Source organism: Procambarus clarkii, chromosome 11 (assembly GCF_040958095.1).
Source record: "Procambarus clarkii isolate CNS0578487 chromosome 11, FALCON_Pclarkii_2.0, whole genome shotgun sequence".
Lineage (NCBI taxonomy): Eukaryota > Metazoa > Arthropoda > Malacostraca > Decapoda > Cambaridae > Procambarus > Procambarus clarkii.
This window is the reverse complement of record NC_091160.1, coordinates 31398836-31412258: the sequence shown is the minus strand read 5'-3', so window position 1 is coordinate 31412258 and position 13423 is coordinate 31398836. Positions and strand designations below refer to the sequence as shown.

The 13423-nt window shown below is 45.4% G+C and overlaps 2 protein-coding genes across 2 annotated transcripts in view; both read right to left on the bottom strand.

Moving 5' to 3' along the window:
* Nucleotides 1-380: 380 nt before the first annotated feature.
* Nucleotides 381-13423, bottom strand: part of LOC123749504 (beta-1,4-glucuronyltransferase 1) — a 32690-nt gene continuing 19647 nt past the window's right edge. The window contains exons 4-6 of the mRNA XM_069322484.1: nt 3377-3574; nt 3081-3197; nt 381-2773 (exon numbers count right to left, since the gene is read on the bottom strand). Coding sequence (XP_069178585.1) covers nt 2567-2773; nt 3081-3197; nt 3377-3574 — 522 coding nt within the window. The 3' untranslated portion in view covers nt 381-2566. The remainder of the gene's footprint in view (nt 2774-3080; nt 3198-3376; nt 3575-13423) is intronic.
* On the bottom strand, nt 7605-12408 carry LOC138363411 (uncharacterized). The gene is made up of 3 exons (XM_069322483.1): nt 8308-12408; nt 8055-8181; nt 7605-7675 (listed from the first exon to the last, which is right to left on the bottom strand). The coding sequence occupies exon 1, from the start codon at nt 11769-11771 to the stop codon at nt 8358-8360; it is 3414 nt and encodes a 1137-aa protein (XP_069178584.1). The 5' UTR covers nt 11772-12408; the 3' UTR covers nt 7605-7675; nt 8055-8181; nt 8308-8357.

Genomic DNA, 13423 nt, shown 5'->3' with positions numbered 1-13423 from the left:
CAACACCCCAGCTTAACACTGTTACAGTTCAGTATGACCCATCACTGAACTGCCACGAATATAAGCTGAATATTATATGAGAACACAACAAGAATAGGGGTCATTAATTTATAACTACTAATTAAAATCATCAAACACTGCCACCACCTTCCCGAACCATAAATGATTGTGTCTAAATTATTGTTACCCCAGGAAGGGAGGGACTCAATAATCATGGAACTCAAGGGGCAAATAATCTTGTAAAAATGCTTGAGGAATCAAAAAAAAAAGGAAAACTTTACTGATTGAGGATCCAAAAAGCTTCCAATACCACTTGAGAATATTCCCTATTAAATGACTTACACAACATCAAACAAAGGGGAATAGATAACTAAACACAATTGCATTAAAACACTTTATTATTTTAAAACACGTAAATTGAAATCAAATTGAAATGTCCTACTTTACTAACACATCCAACTAGGCCAAATGGAAATTCGAGATGCATTTACTGTTGTACCAAAACTCAGACAGACATTACCTTAATCCTGCAACCTCGGCCACGATGTTGATTGGCTGCCTCCAGATCAGGAGACCTGTTCTCCAGTACACCCCCAACACACACTGACTCTAATATTTTCTAAAACTCTTACCAGTGGAACAGGCTCCACCCACTTAGTTCCTAGGCCCAATTAACTCCCGCTATCAAAGCTCAACCAATGACCACAGAGTGTCACTCTTAGGCCAGCCAAAACATCTGACTTAGCCCCGCCCCTAGGCTCCTTGGACATAGGCCTGTCCTGAAAGTTATGTTTTACTCCCATAGAATCATGAACCGATCCCACGCTACACAGGAAACCACAGTCGTATATGGCTTTCAGCTCCCTCACTCGAAACTTGAGAATTACGGTAATTCATCACTGATCTTAAAACTGTCAAATGGTTAGTGGCGAAGGCAGGAGGAGAGGGGGAACGGATTGGAAAAGGGGGTTGGAAAGGACTGGGAGACAAATGGTTTGGAGGGATTGGAGACATAGGGATTGGGGAACAAGTGACTTGACCACCTGCCTATAGGGTAATTTGACTCTGGTTATGATGGAAAACGGCCAACAGGGAGGGGGAGACTGACCAGAGGATCGGACTGATACATGGGAGGGATAAAAAAGGGAGGGGAGGCAAGCGAGGGAAGGGGGAAGGAGCTACGGTCTGCACATACCATTACACTGATAGTTACTTCACGTTCTGATAGTTACTTCACGTTCTATAATCTACCCCACGTTCTGATATCCCCGACCTGGATCGCTGACGCTGCCACAATCTGTGGTGGATGGCAGCGTCAGCGATCGAGGTCGGGGACCTCGCACCTCCCAGCATCACCCAGGATGGTGCTAGGAGATGCTTCCTCATGTCCCCCTTCTTCCCCTATCTCGCCAATTATCTTCCCATCTAATGGAATGAAATGATCATGTCTAGTACACAGAGATTGAACAACTGGGCAAGCACGACACAGACCGAGCTATTGGGCATTTAGTTATTTTGGTGGAGTTATTTTCTATAACTCTAAAAGTGCTCTGCAGTCCTTAAATAACCCATCACAATGTATGTCGGAAGTAGCTTGTAATATTAAATGGAATGTAATTTTTGCCAATGATAATAACTCTTGTATAAAACTTGTGTGGATCCCATCCCATGTTGGAGTTGGAAAACATGACTTTGTAGATCGATTGGCCAATGAGGCTTGCAGGAAAGAAAACATTGATTATGACTTTGGATTATCTAATGCAATTATTAGAAACATACAAATTAAAGAAATAATTCAGATTTAGAAGAACTAAGAAATGCCCAGAGACCTGAAACCTGCAGTATTAAAAGTTATGACAAGTTTTGTAATGATAAGTATTTGTATGGTCAGCACAGTAACCGGACCAGCCAATGTGATGTAGTCATTGCGTGAATTCGCCTTGGTTATAGGCACATCTGGCAGGTTAGTGAGGCTGAGCCACTACCAGAATACTCAGATTGTAAACTCTGTGATAAACCTAAACCACTCACTAGAACACTATATTGTTGAATGTAAAACCGTAAAAGACTTTAGACCTCCTGGCCTATTGTACCACCAACTGTGTAACTATTTCATTGACTCAGGTGTTCTGGACGACATCCTAACAATTTATCCAAAATTTGCTTGTCCATTTTAAAGAATGAAGAACAATTTTGATCTATAATACTTCCAAGCTGCATCACTTATGAACCCATCCCTGCCCTTGTGTGGCAGTGCACAATAGAAAGTTGTTTTCACATATCCATACATTAAAACATTGATTGTAATCATGATATATATGTGCTTCAGCCTACAGTTTAGACCTATTGTCTTGTGTATGACCCTCTGTCCTGCGTGACAGTGAATACCAGCATTATCCTCACTTTAATAAGACTTAATCGAAATCCTCAAATTAGGCAAAATTGTAATTGAATTTGTCAATAAAGATGTTAATAATAATAATACCCATCTAATGCTTCCCCTCTACTAACGCTTAAGCCTCCAAATTTACGCCTCTCTCAAGCTCCTCCCACCACTCCTGAGGTTTCAAGTCTTCACGTCCTTGGGCTGGGTGGGAGGGTGTTTCCTGGGAACGGCGACGATCCTGGGAGGTGGGAGGCGGAAGCGTGGTCTGCGGGCTATGAGGGCTGGGATCTGTTGTCGGAGGGGCGGACTCTTGAGGGCTGGAGGAGGGGCGAGGCCGAGACGCGCGTGGACCTCCCTCTTGAACATCTGGTAGCGCACTTTGTTGATCTGACAGGTCACGGGGAGAGAGGCATTAGGCCAGCCACAGGCATAATTATTGATCTCATTATCAGGGTCCACTCTATATACAGATATTTATTCACTATTATTACGATAATTCTAATAATTATTCTCAAACACCGACACTGACGTAAGGCACCGACACTAACATAAGATACTGACACTAACATAACTAAGACACTGACTCTAACATGACACACTAACGTAAGACACTGACATCAGACACTGTCACTGACACCAGACAGGGGGAGGGAGGAGCATGCGAGGAACCAACAAAGCAGCCACCGCAGCATACCTCAATCTGAGCGAAGCGTGTGGGGGTGTAGGAGGCGGTGGTCTGGAAGCCTCGGTGGGTGAGGAAGGCCTGGTCCAGCACCTGGAACTTGTAGCCCCGGCAGTGTAGCTCATACACCTGGAACACCCGGCACACAACATCACAGGTCAGCTACAAACAAATGCACCAAGGACCCCCCCTTATATCGCTTACATCTAGGATGTGTCAACCCAGGGTAGACACTACTGTGATCATACCCAATGCTCGCAGTTTATGTCCACAATAGCAAGTGTGCCAAGATGCTGACGAAGGATTACCTGACTGTTCCTGGTAAAGCCGTAGCCGATGAAGCGTTCGTCGAAGGGCGGCGCGGTGTAGGGAAGGACCAGGATGGGCTCCCAGAACTCCTCGTAGGTGGTGATGTTGTAGAGGACTGTGTAGTGGGGCGCTGTGCTCCTGGCAGGCTCCACCTCCCAGTTCTCCAGATGGGAGTTACCTTGGTTTCTGGCGTAGACCTGTAGGTCATCAAATACAATTGATATCGCTAAATTTCAAGGTTGTAGGTTCCGACCCTAGGGCTACTTGTCATTACAAGCATGAAAACTTCCCAATCAATTGTTGTTATTGTTATAAACAGCCTCCTGGTGCTTTGGAGCCCAATAACTATCTAATAAATGTAAACAAAGCCGCCAAAGATTGAGAAAGATGTATAGGTTCGTAAGGGCTTGCGTAACTGCTTCGTGAATCTGGCCCCAGGACCTTTGCGTGTGTCAACTAAACCAGGTCAATTAAAACGTCCGAAACATGTGAAACTTTTAATTGTGCAACTAAATATTATTATAAGCATCTTTATTAATTATTATGATTGATATAATGACCAATAACAAGGTAAAACACGTAGAGGGAAGGACGATGATGTTACTGACAGCAGTCGAGGAGCCTCAGGGGTCCCCATGCTACCACTCACAGCTCAGTGTAACACAAGTACGTAGTTAAATGACTCGCATTTTACCTGTCTACCTTTATTACTAGCGCAAAATAGATAAATTTAAAACCAAATAATAAAGCAATTTAAGTCACTGTGATTAGGAAACATGATTTGAAGTTTAGGTTACAGGTCGAGTACAAGACGCTGGCCTTACTATAAATGATACATTATATGTGTATTAGTGACTGTGATAATGTACTAACTTAATACTTTATCCATATTAATATAATTGTAGCTATCCACTGTACTAATATGTGCTACTGCCTTTAGTATTATCCTGTGTTTCTATTTTCTAACCAATCCATTATGTACAATAAAGTGTGAATAAAATCTACTGTTGAATTATTATAGTAAAACACTGGACAAAGAAGACCACAGACAAGGAAAGGAAACAAACAATTATAGTTGTAGGAGTACAGGAACCAGAGGGATCCAATCGGGAGGAGTGGAGAAGGAGGGACCGAGCAACCATGACAGAGATCTTGGAGGGACTGGATATGGAGGAGGCAAATGGCAACATAGAGAAGGTTTTCAGGCTGAGCGTCAACAAGAAGGAAAGGAAACGATTGATAAAGGTAGTGCTCACGAACGAGGCAACAAAGGAGAAAATATTATCCAGGAAGAGCAGACTTGTGAGGTTAGGGGGATACGAGGACGTCTTTCTGCAAAGGTACATGACAAGGGAGGAGAGAAGGAAGGCTGCAGAGGCAAGGAGGAGACGCAGAGAAAGGGATGGAGATATGGGAGCCACAGGACTCAGCTCAGTGCCTCCAGGAACCTCAGATGGGAGTGGCAATCCCCCCACCAGCAGGCCAGCATCCCCAGGGAGGATTGTAACAGAAGCTTCCCACCAACCAACCCCTCAGCCATCCCCCACCAATCACCTGCACCTCCCAAGACAGTAAAGTCCCCCTTCAGACCATGCCACGCATGTTCCCTGACCCCAGACCCTCCCCCCATGCCCTTTTTCTTCCCCAGCCCCTACCCCAGACCCCTCACTGTTCCTGCACCCCATGCCTTTCCCTGTTTCTCCAGCCTGTGCCCTTCCCAGTTTTCAAACCCCAAGCTCTACTCCCTACCCCACCCCCCTCCCACCTGGCCCCCCTCCCCTCCCCAACCCCTGACCTCCCTGTCAACCCACCCCCAGTCTACCCTGCATACCCCAACCCATGACCTCCCACCACATGCCCCTCCAGTTCCCCCATCCCATGCCCCCATTAACCCCCAACCCCGGACTCCCCTCAGCCGCATCTCGTCAGAGCCCCCCTGTTCCAGATCCTCCCAAATCTCTCACACCCCAGACCCCCCAGGTCCTCCTTCCTAGACTCGCCCATCCCAGACATCCCTTGTCTGGGAACTCCAGTGGAATCAACAGAAACTGAGAATGGACAGAAGAGTCAGCTTCAAGGTCATGTACACGAACATAGTGTACATGACCTTGTACATGACATGTACATGATTTCAAAAAAGGCCAGTGGACTTAGGGAAAGAACACAAGAAGTAAACCCAGATGTAATTGGACTCACAGAAACCAAACTCTCAGGAATCATAACGAATGCGGTGTTTCCCTAGGACTACACTGTAATAAGGAAAGAGAGGGAAGGAAGGGGAGGAGGCAGAGTGGCTCTACTAATGAAAAAGGAATGGAGTTTCGAGGAGATGGTTGTTCCGGGCTGCGAAGGGTTCAGAGATTTCGTAACAGGTACCATGACGATGGGAGGACCAAGAGTAGTAGTAGCAATGATATATAACCCATCACCAAATGAAAGAAGACCCAGGCAAGAGTATGACAGAAACAACATGGCAGTTAACATTTTCATTGAGAGCAGCCGCTGCTGCCTGTAGAAACCGATCCCATCTGCTCATCATGGGGGAATTTAATCATGGAAGGATAGACTGAGAAAACAGGGAACCACATGGAGGTGAGGAAACATGGAGAGCGAAACTGCTAGAGGTGACGACTAGAAACTTTTTAAGTCAGCATGTCAAGGGTCCCACGAGAATGAGAGGCAATGATGAACCAGCAAGACTCGACCTAGTATTCACTCCGAACGATTCAGATATAAGGGAAATCGGTCTTGAAGCCCCCGTGGGTATGAGTGATCACAGTGTACTGTTGTTTGAATATCTGGTCGAAGAAGGGTTAATGTACTCAAGGAAGGGACCAGAAAACAAGAGGGTGGCATTCCAGAAGGGAAACTATGAGGAGATGAGAAAATTCCTAACTGAAATAGCTTGGGAAACAGAGCTCAGAGGAAAGACGGTTCAAGACATGATGGACTACATCACGCAGAAGTGTAAGGAGACAGCAGACAAGCTCGTCCCAGTCCAAAATGAAAAAAAAATGAAATGGAGATGAGAAACCCATGGTTTAATCAGAGTTGCAAACTAGCAAAGCAGCTAAGTAAAAGGGCATGGAGAAACTATAGAACAACAGAACACTAGAGAGCAGAGAAAGATACAGAGCGCCAGGAATGAATACATCAGGGTGAGAAGAGAGGAAGAGAGGCAATATAAAAATGACATAGCGAGTAAGGCAAAGACTCAACCCAAACTGCTGCATAGCTACATCAGGAGGAAAACAACAGTGAAGGAACAGGTAATGAAACTGAGGATAGGGGCAGAAAGATTCACTACAAACAACAAGGAAGTGTGCGAGGAACTCAATAACAAATTCCAGGAAGTCTTCACCTCAGAGCAAGGAGAAGTCCCAGAGATATGGGAGGGAACATAAGAACATAAGAACAAAGGCAACTGCAGAAGGCCTATTGGCCCATACGAGGCAGCTCCTATTTATAACCACCCAATCCCACTCATATACTTGTCCAACCCGCGCTTGAAACAATCGAGGGACCCCACCTCCAGCACATTACGCGGTAATTGGTTCCACAAATCAACAACCCTGCTACTGAACCAGTATTTACCCAAGTCTTTCCTAAATCTAAACTTATCCAATTTATACCCATTGTTTCGTGTTCTGTGCACGAAACATCAACCCAGACTTTAGAGGAACACCAACCCAGACACCACTAGAGGAGTTTGTGATTACCAGTGGGGAGGTGAGGAAGCATCTGCTAGATTTGGACGTGACAAAGGCAATAGTCCCGGATGGAATCTCACCATGGATTCTAAAGGAAGGAGCAGAAGCTCTGTGCCTACTACTCTCCATGGTGTACAACAAGTTACTGGTAACAGGTGAACTGTCAAAAATTTGGAAGACGGCCAATGTACTCCCAATATACAAGAAGGGTGATAGGCAGGAGGCACTGAACTACAGGCCAGTGTCCCTTACTTGCATTCCATGCAAGATGATGGAAAAGATTGTGCGAAAAAAGCTAGTGGAACATCTGGAGCAAAAGAACTTTGTAACAACATCAACATGGGTTCAGAGATGGCAAATCATGCCTAACAGGATTAATTGAGTTCTATGACCAGGCAACAAAAATCAGGCAAGAGAGAGAGGGCTGGGCAGACTGCATATTTCTGGACTGCCAGAAAGCTTTTGACACAGTACCACCTAAGGGGCTATTTGACCAGGATATAAGAAAATTGTCGTAGGGTATTCAAAATTTATTATCCTGATACATGTGAAAGGTGCTGCAACTGGGCCAAGTTTCATCATCTCAGCCTAAATAAAGAAGGAGAAAAAAAAGAAAAGAAAATTTTAGACAATTTTCCAACAATGTTCAATTGCTTTCACAGCCCACAATTGTAAACCGAAATTATTTCTATGACACTCAGCTATGACCTTACTATATAATAAAGATTTGCACCAAGGATTTTTATCCCAGATGTATTTAGTGCAATAATACAGATTTTTAAAGTTTCCCAAAAACGTATGCAACAAAATGAAGTTTATCATTATTTATAAAATCAATAAATCTACGTAGATAAGAAAAACTACATGTGTTTTTAGAGGCATAAACTCTACATATAATGTGCAAGTTTCATGTAAATTGAATAATAAATAAAGGCTGTGAAGTCAGATATAATTGTAAAACACTTACCTGCAGAAACAAAGGTCAAAGTTGAGCCACCTGTGGGTGAGGTTGATGTTGACCAATATCATTCAAAATTTGCACCCTTGTAGAAAGGCATGGGTTCAATATGGTGTGCAAGTTCCATGAAGATCGCCTGATTAATAAAAGAAAAAAAAATATTATTAAAAAAAAAAAAAAAAAAAATTAATATTTGTCACCAGTTTTATATGTACAAATATTTATGAAGTAATATCACAATATAACACTAAAACATACTAACCAATATAATTGGTCAGAAATATGGGTCCTGCAGGTGGCACTGCATTGGCACTAGTAAGCCCCTGCCCCATAACCTGGGTCAGCTCCCTCAGGGGCCTTTCGTGGCTTGGTGGTGCGTTTCGTTGGTATCTGCATCTCCTTGTTCTTCCTATGAAAGTAACAGTCTCGTATGTCACTCTGTGGTAGACCAATGAGGCTGGTCAGAGATCCCGTCACATATCCTACGTTGTAGTTGACAGCTGTCATTGCCATGGCGAAGTCGACCATTACACGACCGACAAACTTGTCTTTGGGGGCGAGTTTCCAAACTCGGTGGTGTAGAGACTCGTTTGGATTCTGAGTCTTCCCCTTCAGACACTTCGTCATGTTGTCCTCTGATACAAGATTGTAGTATATCTTCAGGACTTCAGTCATGTGGATACTGGGAAGCTGGAAATGTACCCTCATCGTCTTGTGTGATCTTGGGGTCGTTTCATTTGCAATGTCTTGCTGGTAAAAACACCAAGACTCTTTTCCTTTAGGGCAGTGCATGTGCATTGGCTTCTCATCAGTCGACGTAGCATGAAACAGTCCGGACAGACAGGCATCCCTCATTCGTTTCCAGTCTGTGTTGACGTTATCCCGGATAGCTTTGGTGAAGTAACTTGCCAACTTTTGAATGGTGACATCAGTTAATTCACCTTTTCCTTCCACCAGTAACATTCGTCTGGTCTTTTTCACATTCCCTTTTGTCTCTTTCAATTCCACAACTGTTTTCTGAAAGTTCCGGAGATGTGTTGCAAGTCTCTTGCTGAAGTGATTTATACACTCAGCCTTTTCCACGGTTACATTTCGATATGGACCATCACCATTATTCATTGCACAAATTTTATTGAAGGCTGAAGAATCCCCATCACTGACCAAGGTCGTATACCTAAATTTGAGGTCTTCAGATCGACCCCACATCAATACTGCGGCATCAGCCTCCATATTTTTGGCAGTGCCGTTATAGTTCCTATCACAATCAGGCACATGTTCACGCATCTTATTGTCAAACTCCGTCTGTGTTACTTTTCCTTGTTGTTTTCTATTCAGTAACATCTGGCACTTTTTGCAGTTTTTGCAGAAACAATTGTAGTCCACAACGAGCCCTGTGAATATCTCCACAACAAAGGCACACCCAATTTGTGAATGATGGCCCCTTGTGTGCCACGATCCATCAAACGATACATCAATGTCCAGGATCCCACCAACGGGGTGCCTATCAAATTGTTCTCTGTAATGATTGAAGATGATATGACGAGTGTTTTCTTGCAAGTGCACCCATTTCTCAATGGCAGCATTTTTTATCATTTTCTGGACCCTATTATATGTCTTATAGGATACACATTTCATGTTTGCTATGGAACACATACCCCTGTAATATGTATATCCGTGTCCATTTAGCATGTTGGTGTACACTAAGGATATCAGATTTTCATTATTTCCAGACAATGCTTCATCGTCTGTAAAATGACAACGATTACAGGTTCTTTTCACTGTTACATCATGTTGCAAAATCGTAATTGTGTGACAAACTTTACCCTTTGAACAGGATTGGCATATGCAATGTTTATCAAGGTATTGTTTCAGTTTCTTATCCGTGACCATTAGCGCAGACTCGCTTGGATTTTTCCTATGTGTCACTTCACTGTCGGTTTCCTTGTCACTTCCAATTGTTTCTTCTCTAGATAAACCGATTCGTTTCTTGGCACTGCTCTGGATACGTTTACGCTTTCTGGAAATGTTTGGAGTTGCCAGATCAGCACGTGAGGTGCTGGGACGTGCAACAGCACCTGAGGTGCTGGGCCCTGCAACATCAAGAGCGAGAACGTCTGGAGTAGCAGGTCCAACATCACGAGTAGCAGGTCCAACATCACGAGTAGCAGGTCCAACATCTGGAGTAGCAGGTCCAACATCACGAGTAGCAGGTCCAACATCACGAGTAGCAGGTCCAACATCACGAGTAGCAGGTCCAACATCAGGAGTAGCAGGTCCAACATCAGGAGTAGCAGGTCCAACATCACGAGTAGCAGGTCCAACATCACGAGTAGCAGGTCCAACATCACGAGTAGCAGGTCCAACATCACGAGTAGCAGGTCCAACATCAGGAGTAGCAGGTCCAACATCAGGAGTAGCAGGTCCAACATCAGGAGTAGCAGGTCCAACATCAGGAGTAGCAGGTCCAACATCACGAGTAGCAGGTCCAACATCTGGAGTAGCAGGTCCAACATCTGGAGTAGCAGGTCCAACATCACTAGTAGCAGGTCCAACATCTGGAGTAGCAGGTCCAACATCACGAGTAGCAGGTCCAACATCTGGAGTAGCAGGTCCAACATCACGAGTAGCAGGTCCAACATCACGAGTAGCAGGTCCAACATCACGAGTAGCAGGTCCAACATCAGGAGTAGCAGGTCCAACATCACGAGTAGCAGGTCCAACATCTGGAGTAGCAGGTCCAACATCACGAGTAGCAGGTCCAACATCACGAGTAGCAGGTCCAACATCACGAGTAGCAGGTCCAACATCACGAGTAGCAGGTCCAACATCACGAGTAGCAGGTCCAACATCACGAGTAGCAGGTCCAACATCTGGAGTAGCAGGTCCAACATCTGGAGTAGCAGGTCCAACATCACGAGTAGCAGGTCCAACATCACGAGTAGCAGGTCCAACATCTGGAGTAGCAGGTCCAACATCACAAGTAGCAGGTCCAACATCAGGAGTAGCAGGTCCAACATCAGGAGTAGCAGGTCCAACATCACGAGTAGCAGGTCCAACATCACGAGTAGCAGGTCCAACATCACGAGTAGCAGGTCCAACATCACGAGTAGCAGGTCCAACATCACGAGTAGCAGGTCCAACATCACGAGTAGCAGGTCCAACATCACGAGTAGCAGGTCCAACATCACGAGTAGCAGGTCCAACATCACGAGTAGCAGGTCCAACATCACGAGTAGCAGGTCCAACATCACGAGTAGCAGGTCCAACATCTGGAGTAGCAGGTCCATCATCACGAGTAGCAGGTCCAACATCACGAGTAGCAGGTCCAACATCACGAGTAGCAGGTCCAACATCACGAGTAGCAGGTCCAACATCACGAGTAGCAGGTCCAACATCACGAGTAGCAGGTCCAACATCATGAGTAGCAGGTCCAACATCACGAGTAGCAGGTCCAACATCTGGAGTAGCAGGTCCAACATCACGAGTAGCAGGTCCAACATCACGAGTAGCAGGTCCAACATCACGAGTAGCAGGTCCAACATCACGAGTAGCAGGTCCAAGGGTTGCGGGCTGCGACAGGCCCCTCACACTCGCGGCTGAGAGGCCACCACGATCCTCACTCGTCAAAATGCGTGATCTACGCATTGCAGCCAGCTCTAACCTTCTACGGGCAGCTCGCATGCATTTAGCTTTCAATGTCTTCTTCTTGTTCGTTAGGTAAGTCATATTGCAGTCCAAATAGCACAAATAGCGAGCGTTCTGAGAGATATTGTGAGAGCGCGTCAACGATAGATCCACTAGCTGAGGGACACACAGAGTGACTGACTGCTAAGCTACAGCCCACCCTCTGCCTCACACGAGACTGTTGCCATTGAGTGAGTTTATATTCGTTTTATGCATAACATGTTATTTTCAACGCTATTACGAAATATTAGACTTCTACAACGTAAAACACAATACTCCGCGGCGCACCCAGGCCGCGAGGACCGGATTTGGCAAAGTTGCCGCGGGAAATTTGACTCTAATTACGTTATTTTCAAGATAACATGCACCCCAGTATTGCCAGAACGTTGTAGTATTTTTCGTAATTTTTCGTAAATATTCCATTTTACTTCGGATTTTCGGATCCCATGGCCCCTAAGAGACTAGTGCACAAACTGGAGATACAGGCAGGAGTGAAAGGGAAGGTACTCCACTGGATAAGGGAGTACTTAAGCAACAGGACACAGCGAGTCACAGTCATCAAACCAATCAGCATCGTTGCAAGAGTAGCATCGTCTCGCTCGCAGTGTGACTTAGGCGGCCCTCTGCTTGAGCGCTACGCACCCCACTCTACCAACGTCTGATTCCTTAGAGTGCGTGTGAGTGGATGGATCGATCAGCTCGCCAGCCATAAAGCAAGCCAGCATCGTCTCGCTGTCACCACAGCAGCTGTTATCTCCAGCCTCGACGAGCACTTCGGTGCAGCCAAAAACCAGTTCCAGCCAGCAGTATTGGAGCAGAACCAGGCGCTTCCCAGCCAGCATCTAGTCCTAAGCAGTGACATCTTCCTCGTGGCATCTTCTGTGTGTTGTCCAATGTGCTTGTGTCCAGGTCGGACTGCATTTAGGTGAACAGCCCCACTTCGAGCCAGAACAGGCCCAGGTGACAAGACGGAAGTTCACCTTTTGCAGTTGCGTCATGGCATAGGTGCATTCTTTTTCTCCTCTCCTAAAATTCTTCCGTTTCTGACACTGCCGAGCCAGTTGTGGAATCTCGTGATCGTGCGAGCCCACCATAACTGGGGGTTGCAACCTTCCGGAACACGGTGTTTGTTCGTGGTGAGACCCTTAGGCCAGGTCTTAGACCTGGCCTACACACTGACCCCCACTGAGCTTATGGAATCACAGTGATTGGCACAAGACACGGGACTGTCAGTAGATAGTGAGTCACAATGGCTCACTGTCTACGGATGACCTACACTGGGAATACACCCATAGACACTATTGACTGCATCACTACCTTCTACAATGCCACTGGCACACCAGCTACTAACCATATCAAACACGCCAACACAAACACCATCAAATTTCTCATTGCCTCAGAAGACGACCTTTTTGCCTGTTTCAAGGAACCTACTTTCAGTAAACTCACACAAGCTTCACTGACTCCTGTTCTCACTATTGAACAAAAAACTAAATGCTCTGTCCTTGTAAGAAATGTCGACAGCTCTGTCCTTTCAGCACCTAATACTATCAATCTCTTTCAAGACATCTCACACAGGAATGCTATTACTGTAATGGAGATATACCCAGTGCCCAATACAAAACACCTCAAGATCCAATGTTCCTCCCCTACAGAAGCTCAAAAACTCTTGCACCATGGAATTAAAATCCTCA

Excerpts from the sequence above, each read along its gene's own strand:
- LOC138363411 (XM_069322483.1), bottom strand. The coding sequence starts at position 11,771 with ATGACTTACCTAACGAACAAGAAGAAGACATTGAAAGCTAAATGCATG.